The 17,171-nt window shown below is 48.1% G+C and overlaps 1 protein-coding gene across 9 annotated transcripts in view; it reads left to right on the forward strand.

Annotated features, from left to right (window-relative positions):
• The window catches only part of ARHGAP22 (Rho GTPase activating protein 22), a 225,663-nt gene that overhangs the window by 138,418 nt on the left and 70,074 nt on the right, over window positions 1–17,171 (forward strand). Inside the window, exon 1 of one of the 9 annotated variants that reach the window (XM_079137594.1) lies at window positions 9,179–9,859. The exons of the other annotated variants lie outside the window; for them this stretch is intronic. Within the exon in view, the coding sequence (XP_078993720.1) occupies window positions 9,808–9,859 (52 nt within the window). The 5' untranslated portion in view covers window positions 9,179–9,807. Of the gene's footprint in view, window positions 1–9,178; window positions 9,860–17,171 lie in introns of those variants that run through there. 9 annotated transcript variants of the gene reach the window in all.

The raw sequence follows: 17,171 nt of genomic DNA on the forward strand, positions 1-17,171 counted from the left end.
AACCTGAGAATTTCCCTGTCTTAGTCTGTTTTCTGTTGCTAAAACTAAATGCCATGGATTTGATAATTTATAAAGAAGAGAAGTTAATTTAACTCATAATTCTGAGGCTGGGAATCCAAGAGCATGGGACTACATCTGCTCAGCACCTGGTAGGGGCCTTCTTGTGTCACCTTAAGATGGCATAGGATATCACATGAAACAGAGCAAGCATGATAGCTCATGTTCTCTTTCTCTTCTTATAAAGCCATTAGTGCCATCCTGGAGGCCTTGCTTTCATGACCCCAACTAATCATAACTACCTCCCAAAAGCCTCAGTCTCCAAAAAATCTTAACATGAGTTTGGGGAATAAGTTTCCAACTCCTGAACTTTTGGGGAGACATTCAAACCATAGCACTGCCTTTACCCAATTGTAGAAAGGATGGAGAATTCCAGCAACCTGAAGAAACAGCTTTTCCTGATTATCTTGGGACTAGGCTGGAAAGCTGGAAACTGTGGAGTCAGGAAGAAACGGGCAGTGAGACTGGAGGGAGAGGTGGGGACCACAGTTCTCATCACGTGTACACAGCCCCAGACTAAAAAGGGAGCTCCAGGACAGGGCTCTTGTCTGCAGTTTCCCATGTCTGGCCTAAAGTGGTACTTCACAAAAAACTGTTGAAGGAAGAATGTTGGAGAAGCAAAGAGCAGTTGAGCAGATGTGTCAGAGTACTTTAAGAACTAGCCTGCTGTGCGAGGGTTTGCATTGAGGAATTGGAGACCAGAGGATTCTTTTCTTTTTTTTTTTAACTGAGAGAAGCTGATCTTCTTTGTCTTGTGAAGGGTCACTTAAGTGGCCCTCTTGGATATGCAAATGCAAGACAAGTAAACAGCCAGTGTCCTGGGATTAGTGTATAACGAATTTTTTGGTTACAGGTGGTGGATTTTATTTTTTATTTTTGAGTGGTTTGGCAAGGATTGTGCCCTTCTTTAGCCCAAAGAAGTGGTATGATCAGCTAGGACAGCTGGAACAGGAGGAGAAATTTATGAACAGATTTGTGCAAAGAGCTCCCAAGTTTTCTGGAAGGAATGAGATATACCAACACAGTGTTTTCATTCTTTTTGGACAAGAAATAAACATTAGCCTCCTCCTAGGCCCAGGCACACACAGGATGTAACAAAACAGTACTATTCTTGTGGGCAGTGCCTCTGTCTCTGTGATTGTCTTTCTCCCCACCATGGTGCTCAGGCTTCATGCTTGACAGACAAGAACTCCACCACAGATCTATACCCCAGCCCCTGCTTAATTGTAAAGAATTCTGATCAAAACCCACAGAATTAGTTTCACAACTCCCTTAGAGGTTGGAGTCCACAGTCTACAAAGTGCTTCCTGGATTTGGTGTTCAGGAAGTCTGTTGGATGGGTGGACACTGTGGAAACGATACTGGGGCCTTGCAGGTACCAGAGGGCCAGGGGGTCAGTAGTCTTCAGGAGCTACCCATTGCCAAGCCACTGGGGCCAACTCACCCCTGGAAATAGTGGAGGAGAGGGTACTAGGAGCTTGCATACCCCACCCTGCCCCCAGCATAGAAATCAGGGCTGGAGAGATTCAATAGCCCTCTCCCTCCCCATGGGGGAAGCTCCATGGTGCCCATCAGCCCACTAGCATCTATACCACTAGGATCTCACCACAGCCAGCACCAAGGCCAGCTTGAAAGGGACTTGTTTGATGTCACCCTGACATCCTTATCTAGCAGAGACCCTTCCAGAATGAGCAAAGGCAGAACATACCATGGAGGAGCTGGAACTTCCACAACAAAATCCCAGGGAATAGAGGGCTCTACTCACAGTCCAGGGTAGCCTGCTGGGTATCAGGCAGGGAAGGAATTAGCCTAGACACAAGCTTCCTGGAACCAGACCTGGGAAGGCTGTCCTGTGCCTCTGTTCTTCCACAGCTAGGTGGCAGCAGCGAGCACAGCACTCTAACCCTTTGGCAAACTATGTGACTCCCCACCTCTCTCAGAGCTGAGTCTCCTAATCCTCTCCCTTCCACCCACTCAGCAGGCTTGGCTACAGACTGCCAAGAAAGGAGTACTGGTCACTTACTACATGCCAAACTCCTTCTTAGAGTCACAAGTAATGCTCACAGTCCTCAGTACCTTCAGCTCCATTCACTGTTCAGATGAAGAACTCATGATGATGTTTCAAGATGGTGAAAGCTGGAATTCAATGCTGAAAGTTTTAGCATCAATTTCAGTCAAGGCAGTATGGTCTCGAAGTACATGTTTGGGCACCAAATGTTGCGACTGCCATTTTTAGTACGCCACCCTGTGAAAGCACAAGGCAGCCAAACCCCTTTCTTTTTCCTCATGCAGGCAACTTCCGTTTCCCAGCTCCCCTGAAGAGAGACTGACTCCGTGACTAAACACTGGTCAATGCAGTGTGAGTAGGAGTGACCAGTGACCATGGAGGCTGCTGTTGGTCACCATCGGCACCATTCCCTTAAACCTCTTGAGGTTCCCACTATCTGACAGCGAACACAGAGGATCCAGAGGAGGACACTGAAGTCCTAGAGAGAGCCTGGGTCCCTGAGTGACCACATAGAGCAGCCCTTTCCCTCCTGGCTTCATGCTGACTTATAAGAGATGGTGACCTGAGCAAGAAATAATCTTTAGAGGATTAAGTCACTGAAATTGTGGAGCTGTTTGTTAAAGGAGCACACATCAATCACCTCATCACCATGCCCAGTTTTCTTATCTGTGAAATGAGGTGATTAACACTAGCCTTAGAGTTACCATGCTGATGACATGTAAGGTAGGTAGAACACCAAGTTTGGGGCTGGAACATTGCGGAGACTCACTGGGAAACTGAGGACCCTCCTATCGTCACATTGGATGCTACAGCAACAGCAAGAAGCACAAGTTAACCCCCAGTTCACACTACTGGGCCCCCAGCCACACAGACAAGATCCCAGGTGGGCCTAATTCATGGTAAAGGGTCTCATCTTCTGTAGCGTGGGGATGCTGGGAGCCTCGTCAGGTGCACAAGCCCTATCTATTGCAAATGCTCTGCAGAATAAATTTTTGCTATAACTGCTGAAACACATCATTAGAGATGTGCATTAAGCAGAATGCTGAACTGAGTGGATCACATGTACTTAAAGCAAGAGGTGGCAGTCACCCTGGAGCCAGACAGTTCAGTTCAAATCCTGTCTCTTCCACTTACTAGCTGTGGGACCGTGAGTAAGGCACTTAACCACTTTATGCCTTAGTTTCCCCATCTGTAAAATGGGGATTATAATAGGGCTCTTGTGGTGATTAATAAGTGCATGTATATGAGATGCTCAGAATAGTGGCTGGCATACAGTAGGTACAATATGTGTTCTTTTATTACTAAAGTATGCATGCCACTAGGTGATTTCCTCACAGAAAATTAAGACCATCTTCCACCCATCTAGTATGTGTAAAGGCCTGATGCTGCTGGAGCCACCAGGAAATATTCTGCCTGCATCTGGAGCTGCTGCTACATCTGTCCACAGCAGGCAGCAAAAGCCCTCTCAGCCATGCCCATGGCTCCTCTTTCCCAAGCTGCATTTGTCCTGGGAGTGGGGGAGGAAAGAAAGAAAGGCAGCACGAGCAGGTGGGGGCTGGGGTGGGGGTGGGGGGTGCGACTTCAGAAAAGGACAATAGGCTTTGTAAAATCCCTCTCTGGGCAGTCTGGCCAAGTTCAATGGCTTCAGGCCACATGAACAGCAAGAAAAATGTAGCCCAGGAATTTCTCTCCAACTATTCCCCTTGTCTTTCTCTGTGGGAATTTGGAGCTACAGACACATTCCTTCCTCAAACAGCATCCACTGCAGCTGTAGGCCCTTTGGCCAGAGCTGGAGAACCTGGCTGGCCTGTCACCTCTGGCCCCTGCCCTGTGCTTCCTCCCCAGGAGTGGGCATTGTGAATGTTCCAGGGAATGAACTCTCCTTGGCAGACCTCACAGCCTGCCCTGTCAGGGGCCTACCCCATCCTGGCACGCCTGCCCCTCTCAAGAGCCAAACCACCCAGACAGCTTTCACAGCTGCTTTTCCCAGATCTGTCACCCAGAAGTGGAGACTAGACATCTTGGACAGAATTCCCATCATCTTGGAGTTGAGAACTCTCTTGTTTTTTGAAGCCATGTACTTCTTAAGAGGAAACAATTTCCCAAATGCTCTAAAATTATTTTACAAGACTGTAAACTATAATCCGGAGACCAAATCTGGCCTGCCACCTGTTTTTGTACATAAAGTTTTATTAGAACACAGCCACACCCATTCATTTATGCACTGGATGGCTGATTTCACTCTTTGTGGGCGGACTTATGTTGCTGCGGAAACTGTATGGCCTGCAAATCTTAAATATGTTTAGTATATGATTCTTAGGAAAATTTACCAACTCCTGATAGGAGCAAAAAAGTTCTGGTGTGGGTTGGGCAGTAGAGTACTTGCCTAGAATGAGCGAGGCCCTGTGTTCCATCCCCAGCACAGCAAAAAAAAAAAAAAAAAGTTGTTCTGAGTCTGGCATGGTGGCACACACCTATAATTCCAGCTAAGTGGGAGACTGTGGCAGGAGGATTGCAAATTCAAGTCCAGCCTGGGCAATTTAGCAAGACTGTGTCTTAAAAGTAAAATTTAAGAAAAGGTCTGGGGATGAAGCTAAGTGGTATAGCACTTGCCTAACATACATTAGGCCCTGGGTTTTATCCCCAACACTACAAAAAGAGAAAGAAGCTATTATACAGTGGGGTGACTACAGATAACACTGATTATCATACAGTGTAAATTTATTTCTCCCATAAAGAAATGATATAGTTTTGAAGAGATAGATATATTTAGCACGATTTAAACATTGTACAATGAATATATGTATTGAGACATTACATGATATCCCATTAATATGTATAATTTTTATGTATCAATTAAAAATAAATCTTTTAAAAGTCAAGAAAGATTTAAGAAATGCTTTTTTTAAATACTCCTATTATTCCTCAAAGGATTTGAAATGTCTTTTTATAAGACTGCTTAGAATGAAATAGTAAGTGTTAAAAAAAATTCAAGAAAAGAGTTCAAGAAAAGGCAAATCAAAGTTGGAAAGTAAAATTAGGTACCAAAACACAAATGTGAAGACTGTTAGGAGTTTTATACTTACCAAAGACAAATTTTAACTTTTCCTTGAGTTTTCTGGAAGCCAAAGCAAAAATATAAAAGAGGGTTAAATCTTATTAAAAGAAAAGAAAAAAGCATATTAGTTCTTAGGGGATCCACAACTTTTTTCTAGCACAAAGCTTTATGGAGCTTATTTCAAACAGAAAAAAGAGTGCTATCTATCTTCCCTAGAGTCAAGGAAGGAAGAAAGGAAGGGAGGGAGGGAGGGAGGGAGGGAGGGAGGGAGGGAGGGAGGAAGGAAAGAAAGAAAGAAAGAAGGTAGGTAGGAAAGAAGGAAGGGACAGACCAGAACAATGAATTTGTGAAGTTGAATAATGACTACCCTCTGTTGATAAGGGATGATGTGGGGAGAGGGGTTCTAGTTAACATGTTTAACCAAATATCTAGTCTGATAGCTAAATGCAAACCACTTGGCTTCTGGACACTGTAGTAAAAGTACCCAAAACATTTTGAGGGACATGCTGTGGTATCTGCCTATCCTCTGAATAAAGACCAAGCTCCTCCACGGGATAACTCCTCTGCCCATTGGAGCAGTGTTTCTACACTCTCCCCTAAGATGCTGAACTCCTCTTCAGAGCTTTTCTTTCATCTTCAGAAGACTGGGTCTTTGTCCTCAACTCATGGCTCCCAGGATACCCTCACAGCATCTCTAGAGTCAGCCACTGGGCTGTTTTTGTCAGGTGTTCAATTGTGTCAAGTCACTATTTGTACATGAATAAAAGGAAGGAAGGAAGGAAGGAAGGAAGGAAGGAAGGAAGGAAGGAAGGAAGGAGGGAGGGAGGGAGGGAGGGAGGGAGGGAGGGAGGGAGGAAGGAAGGAAGGAAGGAAGGAAGGAAGGAAGGAGGAGGAGGGAGGGAGGGAGGGAGGGAGGGAGGGAGGGAGGGAGGAAGGAAGGAAGGAAGGAAGGAAGGAAGGAAGGAAGGAAGGAAGGAAGGAAGGATCACATAGCTCCCCTAAACTACGCCTGTAGTTAAGGTGGTAGTCCCCATTTCTACACTTACCCCAAGATGACCAGGGCTGACCTCACACCTTTAGATGATACCATGAGGTTGCCTCTGGTGTAGGGAGAAGCAGTCTAGGTTCCTGCAGAGGGGCTATTTGTTTTGAGAGTCCAGGAACATCCCCAATGGTCTCAGACATATTTGGAACCAAGGGCTCAAGCTACACTGGCTCCAGGGTCCTAGCAGAAGCAACTTCCCTAGAAACAGCCCTACCTGCTCACTGCCCAACTTTAGGTCTTCCAAGGAAATGAAATAAAGCAGCAGGAGGCCGAGTCCTGGGCAGGTGGGGGCAGACCTTGCCCCAGAGGAACATTGTCCTCCAAAACTGCCATCTAGTTCTCTTTCTCTCAGAGCCCACTGTGCTCTCTGAACACACACTCCCTGTTCTAGCTTAGCTGCCCTGTGCTCTGTGGTATGGAAGAGGTTGCTTACTCCAGGGGCTCTCATTTCCCCTTTTGGAGTGGGACAGCTTGGGCTCAGAATCTGGAAACCTTGAATTATCCTAATATTTTAGCTCATTTCAAGATAGTTTGGGGCCATGATCAATTTTGGGGGCAGAGCTATGTTCAGGAAATTTGATTTTTTGAGCTAATGCCATGCTTAGTATGCATTTTTCAAGAATGTGAATAGCTCAAGACTGTACAACTCAAGACTTTGGGACAAACTTAAGAAATGCCTATAATCATCTACCATTCATTCATCTATTTACCTATCTATACATCCATCCATCTAGTCATTTACCCACCCACCCATTCATCCATCTATCCATTCCTCCACACCATCTGTCTGATCTCCCTCTCGGCTTTCCCACTTCCCTACTCATTGGCTTCAAGCAAGTCTCTTCACCTCCCTGAACTTTGGTTTCTTCCTCTGTAAACTGAATCTTATGGCATCTGCCTCATGGGGCTGTTCTGTGGTTAATGGAGATAATAACATTTGAGAATTGTCTGGCACATGGTGGGAAGCACATAATGAATATTATTTTCCTTTCCCTTTGAGGAAGAGACATAGACAAAAAATTATCTATCTATCTATCTATCTATCTATCTATATATATATATATATAAAGAAAATGTGTAATAAGAATTAAAGTTTGTGAAACCAAAGGCAAAAAATACCAAAATACCAAAGGCTTTCCTATTTGTCTGCTGAATTGCCCTGGGAGTTGATATTTAAAGCCACTTTGAAAAGTCGAGTATCCCAAAATATATTTGAACGGTTCAATGGGGACGTTGACCCTCTATAATAGGCTCATTTGAACGATCCTGCTTTGCTACTTCCTCTTAGAAAGATAAACAGGCGGCCCACAATGGCTGCTGTGATGTTTTCTTTTAAATCTTGCTTTCCAAATGTAGGACTTGGCCGTTGGACAATCACCCGGGGGCTCACTCCCTGCAGATGCGCTCCCTGAATGCAGGGAGCTCCAGCCTGGAATTCCTGGGGCCTCATTAAGCCCGCTGTGACTAAGGATCTTGCCTGGTGCTAAAACTGTTTAAAATGACTTGGCAGCAACCAGAAGTCAGGTCTCCCTGTTTTTTCTCAGTTACTCTCACTTTGTAACCATCGCCTACATGTCATGAAGCGAAAACATCTTTCCGGATCTGCTGTGGGACAACCCTGTCTCTCCCAAAGACCCACCCTTGTCTTTCCGGGGAGTTAAAGGAGAGAGAGGCAGAAATCTGCCCTACTGTTGTTAATCTCTTTTTGAATGAAGACTTAACTCCTGAGAAAACCTCTGCCCTGTTCTAAAGTCATTAGAGTCCCCCCACCCCTTTCCCATTTAACTCTTCAGTTCTCAGCCAGGGAGCCTCTGCCTTCCAGACTGGCCTCTCTGCAGCTTGCCTCAGACCACCTCTATACTAAGATGGGATGGGGGTGGGGAGGAAAGGAAAAAGTCCCAGTCAATCCCAACACCACAGTCTTGCTTCCAGGTCAGGAACAGATCTTAGGGACTGGAGGGGTGAGAAAGAAGCTCACATTGAGGACCTGCCCAGGGAATGTAAGATGTTGCTGGGGATGTAGCTCAGTGACAAGAGTAATCACGTAGCATGTACAAGGTCCTATGTTCAATACCCAGCACTGGGGGAAAAAACAGAAAACGGTAAAGAACTCTGCTCTGTACTACTTAGAAATATGAGGAAATATAATTTCTCTTTTTGGACTGTTTAATACAATATTGCATAGATATGCTTTTCTTTTATGAAAAGACCATTATAAGAAAGTCAAAGTCTGCTGACATCCACTTGGCTCCATTCTTGTCTTCCACCTTCTGCCCAGAAGGAACTACTCCTGGTTTCCTGTTTTCACCCCATGTTTCTAGGCCCAAGTGCCTAGAACAGAATCAGGTATAGAATGAACACTACAGTTAATACTCTATATGTATTTTACATGCATGCTACAAATCCATAAATCTCCAATGTTTAGCCCCAGTTTTCTCCTTTCATATCACACTTTTATGAAAATGACAGTGTATTTCATTATTCCTTTACTGATGAACATTTTGGTGGCTCCAGTTTTTTTTGCAATTACAAGCATGACTGCAATGAATAGCCCTATGTGGGTTTTCCTGGGCATGTGGGTAAGCATTTCTGTGGGATGCATACCGAGAAATGGAGTTGCAGCATCCCAGAGTTTTAGCTTTTTTAGTTTTAAAAAGCAGCATCCAAAGTGATTACACCACCAAACATACCCTTATGGTAAAAGCACCCTTTGCCCAAATCCTCACTGCCATGTGATGATGACTATAGTTCATCATTGCAAAGCATTTAGCAACATGACAGTTGTGTTATAAGTTCCTTTATACATACCAACTCATTTAATCCTCACAATAACCCAAATGAAGCAATTTCTACTGTGCTTTCCATTTTATAGATAGGGGAAATGAACCCGGAGAGTTTAATTAACACCATCAAACCTTTAATCTGTGCTCAGCGACTTTTTAGGTGAGTAAAAAGTCTCAGAAGGGAATTGATTTACTCAGTCACCAGGTCCATAGGTAGCCCAGCAAACACTCCTCCTGCTGCTTGCACACAGTTCAGGTGAGCTGGAAAAATTAGAACCAGGTGACCCCGGAACACAGTCCCCAAGTTAACCATGAACTGACTGCTCAGAGGATCCTGGAGGAAAACAAGGTGCCACCCTTTCACAGCAGGAGCAAGTCAGGCCAGTGTGGCCCCCAGCAGTTCTTCGAAGATGGGTCAGGCCAGTGTGGCCCTTAGCCGTCGGTTGCTCCCGGTCGCAGGAGGGAGCCGGCGAGAGCTCGGTCTCGCGTAGCGGCCCCTGGCGGCCACTGGGTGAGCGCGCGACTCGGCGCCCCGGGAGAGTAACGGGCCGTGGGGAGGGCGCCCGCGAGGGCAGGGAGCCGGAGCGGGGCCGCCCCGGCGCGCGGAGATAAAAGCGGGCTGGCGGCGCGATCTGCGCGTTCTCCTATTGATTAGCAGGGTCTGCCCCGAGGCTGGGATGCCCGCGGCGCGGGGCCGCGGCGAAGCGTGAGGGCCAGTAGTGGCGGAGCGGCTGCCCCGCGCGCACACCCGCGCCCCACTGGGCACTGCCGCTGGCGGGACCTCGGTCGCGCCGCCCTGGGGGTGCCGGTTAGCACCTGGAAGCGGGGCCCGGCGGCGGGGTCGCGGGACGCTGCCATGGGACTGTGCTGCTGCAAAGATTGGAGGGGACACCTGCGAACGCCCAAAGGTAACCAGCGCGCACGTGCGCCGAGTCTTGGAGCGCTGCGCCCGGCTCCCTCCAGCAGCCACTGGAGACTGCCACTTCGGGGACTTGCCTACAGCTTCTCTTGGGCCTCTAGCACCTGCCTCAGCATTGTTAAGGACTCAGGTGTGCTTGTGGCTCTCTAGAGGCTCCTAACTTTGAAAAAGGGATCTCCCCATAACTCCCGGCGTGGGGGCGCGTCCAGGGACGTCTCTTGGCTAGGGACTGGGATCGGCCCCAGCGCAGGAGAGGAGGAAAGCCGAGGGAGCGCCTGCCCCCTAGGGACTGGGGGCGAGAGGAGGGCGCGGACTGCTGGTCCGCCAAGTCCACGGCAGGGCTGGGGCTCAGGCTCCGGCTGGGGCTGGGACTGGGGTGGAGGAACCTCCGGTGCCCTCCTGCAGATCCGCTGCAGAGGGAGCCCGGCCAGCGCCCGGCGGCGACACCGGCACCGCCTCTGCGGCTTAACCGCCTGGAGAGGGACCATTCATTCTCCTCGCCCGCCTCTGTCAAAAACTTGGACCGAGGGGCCCTGACTCAGAGTTTTCCAAAAGTCGCGGCGGAACCTGCTAGCCGAGCTGCTTGTGGAATGCGGCAGACTTGGAGAGGACCCAAAGTCGAAAACACCCTTAGGAAGTTGGCGGCTGCCTGAGGTCCGGCCTCCCTTAGGCAGAAGCGCGTCCGACTTAACCCTTGCTTGACTGAAACGAGCCCTGTTGATTGTGGGGAATTTAGTGGTGTGCCTGTTTACTTCATAACTCCTCAAACTTGCTTTACCCTAACACTCATCTGCCCCCTTCCCGCCCCCCACCTGGTTAAACATGCAGATTTCCAGTTGCTTTGACTTGCTGGATAGCCTTTGGGGAAGGATCCGTGGAGCAGAGTTTCAGGAGTTCCCCCAAGCTATTACTATGACCCATTGGGATCCCTTGCCTGTAGATCCTAAAGGAAGCACCAGATCCTGTTCCTTTGATAGTGTATTCTGGATCCAGATTTAAAAAAAAAAAAAAAAAAAAAGACATGAACTGGGCATAGTGGCACACCTCTAATTCCAGCTACTTGGTAGACTGAGGCAGGAGGATTGCAAGTTCAAGGCCAGCCTGGACAACTTAGCCAGACCCTGTCTAAAAATAAAAAATAAAAGGAGTGAGGATACAGTGCAGTCACACAGTGCTTATTTAGCATGTGCACATCCCTGGGTTCAATTACCAGTGTCAGGGGGACATGAATGTATCAAGCAGTTTGAAGGGCTCTAGTCCAGGTGATAACAATGTCACAAGTGTTCAAACCACAGTGGGTCTGAGGCTGCTTACAACATGTATAATGATTAAGTATAGAAAATGTAACAGAACCTACTCTAGACAGGATATCCTAAGACCAAGGAAAAACATAGACCAGTTCATGTATGGTCAAGCCTCTTTGCAGCCAAAACCAAATGGGAAGTGTGAATAGTTGCATGGTTCTTACCATTCCATTGCAGCAGTTTTCTTAGCATTTGGTTAAAAGAAGAATTAATAATAATAATAATTGTCCTTGTTGGGCTTCGTGCTTGGAGGGTGGAACTGAAAGCCATTGTGTGGTCCTCATTGTGGCAGTAACCAGGGCTACAGTAATACTGGGACTTGCTGAAGACTCAGGACAGGTCAGAGCCCAGAGCAGGAAGAATTTCACTGGGGAGCAGGGCCAGGGCAAGCCCTTTGGTCTTTTCTCACCCCTTGTCATAAACAAGGCAAGGGTGAGCCTGTGTCCCAGGTGCAAGGGTAGATTTGCAAAGCCTTGGTTAGGGAGGGGATGTACCCATAAGCTCCAAAAGGGAGCCAGAGGCATGCCCTCCTACTAAGTTTGTCTTCTGGGCCTATGGAGCCCCAGGGCCCATGGTTGGCTACACCATCCAGGTGAGGAACAGGCCGGGTTTGAGAGTGTTCCCCAGCTAGGCTCCTCTCTCCCCCACTCACCCCAAGATGAAAGGTAGTCACAGCAGCCTAGGAGCTGCGACTCAATTTGAAGTACCCTACATGGTTCTGCAGCCCATGGAAGGAGAAAGCTGGACAAGTTTGGGGTGAGAGGGAAGTCCTATGGTGCCAGGTAGTCAGCCCCTCCCCCACAAGCAGGCAGGAGAAAACCATGGGCCTGGAGGGTTCATGGTTCAAGCAAAGCTGATGTTTGTTTTTTTTAATGTGAAAATCTCCAAACGTTCAAGTGCTGTTAACTCATTTAACACATGTGGCCAGTCTGACTAAGCAAGGGACAGTTTGGCCCATTGTTCAAAATGAGTTCTGCAGTAAATGGGGGAAGGGGTTATTTGCTCAAATGATAGTCATCATGAGGTATCAAAGTTTGGAAGGTTTTTTACTGTAGGCCTCTCAGAACCTTAATATGTTAGTGCAGCTGTGCATCAGGTAGATTATAGGTACAGTTTCCAGAACTTTACCCAGAGAAACTGCTTTCTACAGAGTCTCATGGCACACATATTTTTGGACATACTTTCAGAAGTGCTGTTTTAAGCCCAGCATGGTGGTACATGCCTGTAATCCCAGTGATTTGGGAGGCTGAGGCAGGAAGATCACAAGTTTGAAGCTAGCCTGGGAAATTTAGTGACACCCTGTCTCAAAAAATAAAAAAGCCTGGGGTAACCCTTGGGTCAATCCCCAATAACACCAAAAAAATAAAGAGAGAGAGAGGGAGGAAAATAAAAAGAATAAAAGAATTGCTGCTGTATACACTAAGCTCTGTTGTCATAGTATGTCCCTTCCCAGAAGTGTGTCAGTGCATTGTGTGTTTAGCTATTACAAACTACCTTACTAAAGAGAATTCTGACTCTCCAGACTAAAATGTGCATGTGTTTTAGAAAAGGACAAAAAAGTAGTCCATTAATCATTGATATCATTTCAAATAAGGTAACAGATAAGGCGGCTGCTGTTCTTTTTGATTTCATTCCTAGATATTTCTGAATGGAAACTTTTACAACAGAATATTTTAGCATATTGCTTCTGTATAAAAGTGTACTTGGTAAAGTAGAAGAACTTCAATAATCTGTAATCTCATGAGGATAGCAGCAAAAATATCTCAAATGCCCGAGTCGTGTGATTAGGTATCATCATCACACTTTTAAAACCCATAGATTGGCCTGCTGGAGGTGGTGGCACATGTCTACAATCCCAACTATAAGGGATGCTGAGGCAGGAGAAGCCCAAGTTCAAGGTTAGCAGGAGCAATTTAGTGAGGCTCTGTCTCAAAATAAAAAGTAAAAATGGCTGGGGATAATTGGGTGGTAGAGAGCCCCCAGATTCGATCCCCAGTACAACAGCAACAACAGAGCCTGGGAGTTTATCCAGGAGCCACTTGTAAGCCCAGGCCAGCCAGGTAGGCCTGAGGAAGAACTGCTACAGGCCTTTTTCAGGACACAGTGATATGCTGTGACATTAATCACACCAACTAAGGTATGCAAGACAGATTGTTACAAGTGGAACAGCCTGGGGTTCCTGGTGCTCCCAGAGAAGCTGGAAGGTAAATGAGCAAGATCTGATTTGCAGAGGATTACATGTCGCTAAAAGCAGAGGGCCAATACACTTACTCTGAACTCTGAGGCACCAGTCTAATTTTATCATTTCTGGGGTATGTTTCCAGATTTAGGGCTTCTATTTAGAATTCTGTAATGGGTTCATTTGGTAGCACATTTCATTTTCTTCAACTTTGCATTGTTGCCCAAGGTTGAAGCTTAGAGGAAGAAGGTGGCCCTGGAGCATACTGGTGAGTCAGCTTTTGATCAGGGCTTGGGGCAAGCAAGAGAGCAGGCTGGTGAGTCCCTAAGCACCTTCTACGCTGCTGCTGACTCATCCCCAGGTGCCTTGGGGACTTTTGGCCCCTTACCCTCCCTGCCAGTCCTAGTGTCAGAAGCGTTCCTCTGTCCTCCAGGATCTTGAGCACTGTCTTGTCCCGTTCTTTCCTGGATATCCTTACCCTCCCTTCTGCTCCCTATAACTTCTCCTGTCAGCTCAGAAACCTACCTTAGTTGTTCCTCAGAAAATTAAAAACAATAACAAAACCAATCTCTTCTCCACTCTTCTCCACTCTTGCCCCTTCCCTATATTAGGAGCACCCCAGAAACTGCCTGCCTGGCTCTGCTGCCCTGTGTCTTTCCCACTTACCCCTGACATCCTCTGCCCTGCATGGGTCAGCTTTGCTGGACCACATGAACAGTCCTGGTGCTCTGAGCACCTCAGAGCCCCCTAGTCCCTGCCTGTGCCTCTGACTAGCCCTTCTCCATCCTTTCCTTGACCAGATCGTCCTTGCCCCACCCCTTTTGACTGTGGGATTCTTTCCCCTTCTGAGCTTTGTCTCTGTCAGGGCCCTGACGATGGGGTTTCTTTGAGAACACAGTCCCCCAGTCCTCTTCTGTCCCTTTCCAGTCTTACAGATCTAGAATCCTTTGTGAGATCCATGGCTGAAATCCTGAGCCCCCACCTGCCTCTGCCCCAGGTTTTCTGGTTCTCAGCTCTACCTTCTTTACTTCCGAGTCTGAAGACTAACAGATGCTGTGATCCTTCCCCCAAGGCCACCACACCAGTGTGCATGCCCCCATCTTGTCATCTGCACTGACTTCCTGAATGGCCATCCTCGGTTCTTTCTTGCACTGCCAAAAGCCAGTGTCCATCCAAGGCTCCAGTCACATTATGCCCTCATTTGGCCTGCCTTAACTCATACTACCTATAGGAAAAGCTCAGCTTCTTAGTCTGGCTGGTATTCTGTCCCTACCTCCCCCCCAGCCTGTCCCACCACACAGCCTGAACCTCTTTCCCTCCACACACCATGCCCTATCACCATACCTTCAGCCAGGCAGAGAAGGATGAAGGCCCAGGCCGGTGGCCTGTGCCTGCTGCTATCTCCAAGCCCCTGGCCCATAGGCCAGTTTCATTTCATTCTCAGCAGTGCTGGGGTTGGTATGTGTCAGCTCCCTCTGATGGTCATCTTGTTACCTCTGTGATCTGACACCACACCAAGATATGATGGGTGCTTTGCGAACACTGGAAAGAGAGCAGAGGGTGAACAGAGGCACGGGGGTGGCCGTGGGGCCTACCTGATGGCAGGGCCCAGCCTGTTGGTGTCACTAGACACCAGTGGATCCCAGTGGCAGCTTGTTTGAAAGAGACCGGCCCACTTGGTCCAGCCCAGGCTGCTGAAATAGAGTGAGCTCTATTGATAAGTTCCTCTGGCACCTTTGCTGATGGACAGGGTGTAGGCTCTGGCAGGCATGGGCTTGTTGGAGCTTCTGGCGTCCAGGACGCAGAGCCAGGTGGGAACACTGCTGCTGAGCCAGAACAAGATGGGCAGACAGAGAAAGCTGAAGGAGGCGTGGCCATCACTGGGTGGGAGCGATAGGACTGGTCTGTCAAACAAACTCCTATACTATCCCCGAGTCCCCCTCTTGAGAAGCTTCCATTTTTTACAAGATTGCCACTGAGCAGCTGCTGCCCAGGCTTCTGCCTTTCCACTGAGCAGCTATTTGTTGTTCACCCAGTCCACACCAGGCCTTGTGCCTGGCACTGGGTAAAAAAGTTAGGAAGGGTACAGGGTCTATCCCCAATGTGCTCAGAACCTGGCTAAGTAGTGACCCAGGTAGCAGATGTGACATTTGGACAGAGAGGAAGTGCAGAGTGAGCAGCAAGCTGGGGTGCTATGGGTGGATTGGGGACAGGAATGCCATTCCAGCCTGGGGGTTCAGAGAATGCCCAGACCAGGTGGTACACAAGCAGAGTCTTACGAGATGAGGCACCAGTCAGCAGAGAAGATAGGGAAGAGTTTTCCAGGCATGCAGTGGTATGCCAGGGCTGAGGCCAAGCTACAGCCGGCAGGCTAAGTGTACTGGCTGCTCCTTCCCTAGCGGTTCCTCTGCTCCTACCCCCGAGAGCTGCCCTCAGTGATGCTCCTCAGCTTGCTTCCACAGCTCAGCCTTTTGGCTGGTAGACTCATGGACATCCAGTCCCTTCCTCAACTCAGCCCCTTGACCTACTTAGCGCCCCTACTGAGTTTTCTCCTTCTCTTACAATTTACCTTCATAAGTCTTGCCAGTTGTTTGTCAACACCACCCCCGCCCCTGTCTCCCCCTGTTTATCTTTGTCGCACATCAGCACGCTGGTCTTGGCCACCGCCATCCTGCCCCTGACTGACCGCTGGCTGCAGTGGCCTCCTGCAGTGGGCCCTTAGGGTCAGTGCTCCAGCAGCAGCCAGAGTGACCTGTTCAAGTTGCTTTCTGGGGTTCACTGTTCCCTGCTTACAATTGTCCAATGGTTCCAATGACATTGACAGTCAACTCTCAACCCTGTTCACACATGAGCCAGGCTAGTCTCCAGTTTTGTAGGGCTCCCCATCTTCCTTTCCTACCAGGCCTGTTTTTATTCCTCTAAGTGCCCACAGGTTTTCTCTGCCTTTGTCACCTTGGCCTCACTCTTGGCTTGGGCACTCTAACATTTGTCTGGGCCTACGTGTCACTATTTGGAGAGGCCATCTTAGTCTGTTTGGGCTGCTGTAGCAAAATATCTTGAACTGGATCATTGCTAAGCAAGAGAAATTTGTTTCCACAGTGCTGGTGGCTGGGAAGTCCAAGATCAAGAGGCTGACAGACTTGGTATCTGGTGAGGGCCTCTTCCTCATGAATGGCAGTTTCTATGTGTCCTTGCATGTCGGAAGGAACACACATCATCCCTTTGGTTCATTTATAAGGACACTATCCTCATTCATGAGGCTGCAGTCCTTATGACTTATCACTCCCCAGAAGATGCCCCCTCAATACTGTCCCATGGGGATTAAGTATGAACTGGGGGTGAGAACAACATTCAGGCCACAGCAGAAGCTTCCTTGATCCCCTATTATGTGCTTGGTTGCCACTGTGTATTTTTCCTTTGAGATACTTACCACAGTGTATAACTGCACACATTCATTTTTTTATAAAATCCACCCACTGGCCAAGTGAGTCAGAAGCTCTCATAAGGCAGGGCTGATGTGCATTGAGGTGAGGCTGGGGACAACATTGTTGTAAGGTCTGTGTTTGGGGGATGGAGCACTAAGTCCTGTCTGTGACTCAGGGTTTGCACCCACCCTACTCTCTTTCTGAGAAATATCCCTTTTTGTGGCCTCTTCCCTATTTATCATCCTGGGCTGTAGCCTTAAGGGCTTTTCAAAACAGGAACCAGCCTCAGGCAGAGAATTTGGTTCCATTTCCTAGGCAGGCCACCTCCCTCACCTCTCTGAGTCTGTGCATTTCCACTATAAGTAGGAGCAGGCACACCCATCTCAAGGGTTT

This window comes from Sciurus vulgaris (assembly GCF_902686455.1).
Source record: "Sciurus vulgaris genome assembly, chromosome: 4".
Lineage (NCBI taxonomy): Eukaryota > Metazoa > Chordata > Mammalia > Rodentia > Sciuridae > Sciurus > Sciurus vulgaris.